This window comes from Gymnoscopelus braueri, assembly GCF_963280865.1.
Source record: "Gymnoscopelus braueri genome assembly, chromosome: 12".
Lineage (NCBI taxonomy): Eukaryota > Metazoa > Chordata > Actinopteri > Myctophiformes > Myctophidae > Gymnoscopelus > Gymnoscopelus braueri.
In genome coordinates this window covers 15076228-15082227 of record NC_137614.1, presented here as the reverse complement: position 1 = coordinate 15082227, position 6000 = coordinate 15076228, and the positions used below count along the sequence as shown (strand labels likewise).

General features: G+C 43.0%; 1 protein-coding gene across 4 annotated transcripts in view; it reads right to left on the bottom strand.

Moving 5' to 3' along the window:
• The window catches only part of cpne5a (copine Va), a gene marked incomplete at its 5' end in the record, with an annotated part of 91920 nt that overhangs the window by 23011 nt on the left and 62909 nt on the right, over nucleotides 1-6000 (bottom strand). For all 4 annotated transcript variants that reach the window (XM_080444602.1, XM_080444599.1, XM_080444601.1 and 1 more), the window contains one exon: nucleotides 5476-5580. In XM_080444602.1, the coding sequence (XP_080300728.1) occupies nucleotides 5476-5580 (105 nt within the window). The remainder of the gene's footprint in view (nucleotides 1-5475; nucleotides 5581-6000) is intronic.

The window sequence follows — 6000 nt, the reverse complement described above, 5'->3', positions numbered from 1 at the left end:
ACGTATTATGTGAGCTTGTAGATCTGCTATTAAAGCCAAATGTTCGCCTATTTTCACAGAGTGTTCGCCTGCTATGACATGCCCAGAATAGGGACGCTAGGGTTGGTGTGGTTAATGCAAGGATTTTATTGAATTATTCATTGAAAAAACTTCACATGTAGAGATCCTGTCTGTACAGGGAAGAGAGAGCAGGTTGATAAAAGGTGTTTTTCCTACGTCTGCCAAAGATAGACAACTAACCTCATGGGAGGGAGCATATTTTTACAAGCTCCTAAAATAAGTGCGAAGGTGAGAAGCCAAAATAAGAACAGTTTGCCTGAGAGGGAACCCATTCACTAAGAACAGGGCAAACAGTTCCTCCTCAACTAGCACTGATAGAGTGGGGTGGTGTGGAGCCAATGCCTGTGGAAATCCGGCTATAGAGAGATCACTGACTTAGGCCCCAGCTTCTGTCAATCATGTGTCCAGTGGATTGTTAAAGTAGAGAAAATGCTGCGCCCTGATAACTACGCCTGAACTCATTCTGTCTCCAGTGTACATTCAGAGTTCAAACAAACGTTATTCACTTACATGAAACAAAACGGTACATTGACAAAACAGTGCATTTCCCCTTGTTTTGAGCCTAAATATATTGATATACTGGTAGACAATATACTGGCTGGATATTACACTTAAAGAGTCAGATCAAGTGAGGGATAGAATCTACTGATTGACAGATATGATAAGCATGAACCTAATGAGTTTGGACACTTGGGCCACCTTGGTGTACGTGTCCATTTCCTGTCATTTCATTATGATGCATACTGTAGAAATGTATCTGAGGCCAAATTCTCAGTATCAGTATAAGTTTCTATATTTGGTAGTTATTTTGATTGTTGCCCAGTTTCGTAGCAGAGCAACACTCGATCAATTTGTACATGCTGTGCTTGTTTCAGTGGAAATGGGAAGCATTTCATTTTTATGATGAATGATTAAAGCCAAACCGTTGACAGCTACATGTGAGACACAACTGTGCACAAACAATCGCCAGAACCGTTTCATGCCTTTGATTCGCACACAAGTTGAGAACAAAACAAAACAAAACAGCCCCATGGAGAGAATCTTAAGCGCAGAATGGAGAGAACACAGAGACAACAAAATGAATGCCAACTGAGATAACCTCCGGCACACACCTGCATGATATCAGAAGTTGATACAAATGGGCTTTATTCCAAACCCAAACTGTGCCATTTGATGACTGTTTGGCCTTGAGACGACACTGCATTTTAACCCTATACTCGCAATGAGAGTGATGTAGTAAATACCTCTTCATATGTCACAATGGAGACCAGCCCCTTTCCACAGCACAGACAATATGAGAATGTGTTTACTTATAAATTATGATCTTTAAGAAGTAAAATAGGAATAGGAATAAGACACACATACACACAGTTTGTTTTTGGTAACAACGGGGAAGGGAGATAAGGTGTCACGTGTCAACAATCTTGCTCTGTTATAAGTTAAAACTGTCGGTTGCAATCCAAGACACAGAAATAATGTTGATGCCAGTGGTATCAAAGAAGTGAAGCCATATGGCCTTACTTTATTACTTTTTATTCAACATTTAAATGGACCGATCATAACATTTGCTGTACATTTCTAAGCCATGCAATCTACTGGCATGTAATGCGGGTAATGTTTGGACTATAGCCTAGCTAACCTAACATACATTAGCCAGTGCACTGACTGGTTCTCTGTAGAAGATACATTGCTGGCTTGTACTGTACGCCATGGTATGCAGCTTGCAGAACACACATCATTATCAATGCTGACACAGTGAGATACTGCTGGAGGTGCAATTATGAGAGCAAAAAAACAATTCTAAAAATATAAACTTCTGTTTGCGTACCAATTATTTTCCCCAAAAGAGGCCAACAAGACTACCCATGTAGAACAGATATATTGCTGTAACAACAACAATATGCACTTAAATATCAATTTAAATATTCCAAGAATGACAAGAACTGTGACACATGGGTGCAACTTTTTCAACATAATTCCAGTGCCTTAAAAGGTTAAAAAAAAAACTTGTGGGAAGGGGGAAAGGACTGCCTATAGAGAGCCTGCAAACATTTCATGAATTACCTACTCCCACACAACCGGATTTGTCAGCCAGACTTGGTAAAGAACACCAAAATTCCTTGTTTAGGAGGGCCATTTCTTAAAAACCTTTTGCCTAGGGGGCACGGTGGCGGAGTCGGTAGGGCTGTCGCCTCACAGCTAGAAGGTCCTGGGTTAGATTCCCACCAGGGACGCTATGGGCGCTGGGGTCGTGTCCTCTCCTCCACATCATCAGTGCCCATACCCTAGGTGGGGTTGGCGAAAGGGCCTTTCTGTGTGGCGTTTGCATGTTCTCCCCATGTCCCCTAGGGTAGGTACAAAAACATGCAGTAGGCCTAATCCTGGTCTCTATACTGCCTGATGGAGGGGAAAGGAACTGGTTGGAATAACGTGTTCCTTCTATGTGCTACGTCCTACCGGGGAAACTCCCCCCTGTCAGGTGATAAGAAGCGGCTTGCTAACTCCTCATGCACTGAAGGAGGCATGAGCTCAGTTCTGGGCTCTCCCTAGGCTGGCAGAGGGAGAGTAGCGCCCAGGATTACATAGGCAATTGGCACTGGGTGAAAAAATGGGTTTCAAAATCGTGGGATAACATACAAATATAAATAAAATACAAACTTTTGCATTAAAATTATAACAACATTGCATTACATTGATATTTTTCAGATTAATCACAACCAACCCCTACTATTGGTCTTGGGAGGGTGTAGACAACCATATGTCTCTTCTGACGCACATGGAGTGGCCAGCCACTTCTTCTCACCTGACAGTGAGGAGTTTCACTGGGAGGGCATAACACAGGCAAAGGAACACACTATCCCTCCCAGTACACTCCCTGATGAATAGTCAGCCCAAACAACTTGTGAGTGTCCCTGGTGCAGCAACAGAGATCGCCCTCTCCTGCAGGCTTCCCATGCGTGAACACAGCCATTATGTTTGTTGGAGTACCCAACCAATCCCGAGGCACCACCGAGGAATCAAACCCTAGTCTCCACAGTGGTGGGCAGGAACTTTACTCTTGCACCGCCCAGACACGCCTGGAACTGAAAACTACAGGAGCTGATAAAATGCTAGCGAATCCTCTCCCTCCATTACAACTTTCAAATGGAAATTACCCCAATTATTACCCACATAACAAACCTCTCCATCAGCCAGGGACACGTCCCGCAAGATTTCAAAGTAGCGAAAGTCACCCCTCTGTACAAAAAAAAATAAACAAATAAGACCCTGGCAACTACCGCCCTGTTTCTATTCTATAGTTCATATAGAATGAAAAAAATAACTAATGTTCAAATTCTAATCTGGCTTCAGAACTCCACAGACACATGCCTACTCTATTTGACTGACTACATCAAATGTGAGGTGGACTCAGGCAAATACTGCGGCATGGTCGTGTTGGACGTCCAAAAGGCATTTGACACTGTAAATCACTCCATACTGATGGATAAGTTGAAGGCCATCGGTTTTGATAGTACATTCAGTGGGCTGGATGAGATCCTATCTGGATGGGAGAACAGGTGGTGGAGGTGAACGGAACCCTGTCCTCCCCCTCCCAGTGAGCTGCAGCGTTCCTCAAGGAAGCATACTAGGGCCTTTACTGTTCCTGGTGTACTTAAACGACATGCCATCAGCATGTGACTGCAATCTGTTCTTGTTCGTGGATGACTCGGCACTCCTGGTCTCGGGCAAGAACAGATTGCAGGTTGAGGCCCTTAACTCTGAACTCAGTTGAATCTGCACCTGGCTCACTGATAACAAACTATCACTACATCTAGGCAAAAGTGAATCCATTCTTTTTGGATCCAGAATAAACCTCTGTAAGGCCAAAGACTTCACGGTCAATGTGGGCGACAATGTCATCACAAGGAAAGACGAAATTACCTATCTGGGTTGTATCTTAGAGGCCAATGTCTCAAGTGAAATTATTATTATGCAAATTTTACTTGTGTTAAAGCGCAAAAGTATTGGCATCTAAATACTGTATACGTAAAGTATCAAAGTACTCATTATGCAGAATGTCCCATTTCAAAACATTTTTCAAAGGTTTTCCCAATTTTTCAAACTCTTTTGAAGATAGTTGACGTGTCGCATCGCAACACGTTGTGAGCTTGTAGATCGGCTATTTTCGAATAGAAAAGGTGTAAAATAGGGCTTACAAAATCTATAAAGTAACTAAAGTTTTCAAATAATTGTACTGTGAGTGGAGTAAAAGGTACAGTATTTGCCTCTGAGATGTAGTAGCGTAGTTCAGTACAAAGCACTGAAAAATGGAAATACTCAAGTAAAGTAAAAAACACCGCAAAATTGTACTTCACTTGAACAAATGTACTTAGTCGTACTTTCCACCACTGCACTGCACCTTTCTATGCCAATTATCTTCACTACACAGGTGAGCAGCAGAGAGCAGTGGTGAAGGGAACTTGCGCTGGCACACAGGCTCTGGCTCCTACGGGCGTGAACATGGTGGAGGGGGCTAGCTCTAGACACGCTGTGACTACTTCCATCCTCATATAGCTGCAATACTCCCCTCGCTCTCATGTCCACACAAACACACACGTACACACGCACACACACAGCAGGGGGCCTCAGATGTTCCCACCATCTGCCTCACAGATCAGTGTCTCTCCAGGAAATAATACAACCGTCCTTCCACTTCCTCTTATTCTCCTAGCCCCCCCCCCTCTCTCTTTCTCTCTCTCTCTCTCTCTCTCTCACTCTCTTCCTCTGTCTCCTTCTCTGTTCCATCTCTTCCTACTTCACACTGTTTTTTATGCTCCTGTCAAGTGGCTTCCTGCTTGTCAGCACTCCTGCCCAGTGCTAGGGGACGCCTATGTAGGAGCCAATAGGAGACTGATCTGAAACGCTATTGCCAGTTGTGTGACTAGCAGTTAGTCAGAGGTACAGGCCTATAATAACTCTCCATGTGAGCTGCAGATAAAAAAAACAGCAGGAAATCAAGGCTGTCAAAATCTTCTGCTCTTTTGATTATTTTTTTTTTGATTTCCACTGAAACATCACACAGATCCTTGCTACTGCCATTCATGAGCTGCGTGGGTGCATTTTCAAAGCATTTTTATTTTAATGATAATTTAATATATGTTCTGGCTTAGATAAATGGATCCAACGTAGTATATTTTAAGTTTGTATTTTTCAAGGTTTTAAAGATTTCATTTTTATTTATTTTTAACATTAATTATTTTATATTAATGTTATATTACAATACAATACAGTTTTGCCAATTATTTGGGGCCCACTTGCAATATCCTTATGGCCCACCAGCGGGCACCCGTCCACAGGTCGAGAATCGCAGCTATACTGTATAGCACAGGTGATCATCTAATAATCGAAAACAACAAAGAAGGAGTAGAGTCTTACCTGTCATAGTCTCCATTGCAGAGAGCTCTAACAGGGATGGAGAAGGGTTGCCATACAGGGTTCAGCGTGTTCTTCATAACCTCAGTCTTATGGCAGATGGTAAACCTAGAGGTGCACAAGCACAAAGCACCGCACAGACCTAAAACCAACAGCCCCCAAAACAAAACCCAACTAGAAAAAGTGCTCCTCGGAGCACAGGTCTCCGCAAGGTCAGGTAGGTTATTGTGGTCTCCTGGTTCTTAGGCCTTACACGGCAATCGGCTACTGCATTTATGATTTGAGGCATTTTGTTCATATTAGACCTCCTGGTGGCGCAATAACAGGCCAATGTTAAAAGGGTGGCATTTGTTCCTCAACGTAGTGCGAATGTGCGTGCAAAGTTTCACCGCAATCGGACACTGCGTTCATGATTTGCAACATTTTGTTCAAAACGGGCCACTCCTGCAAACTGTCAATGTCAATCTTAGCCAATGAGGATGGAACATGAAAAATCTAACAGATCCGTCTTGATCACATGACTATAGA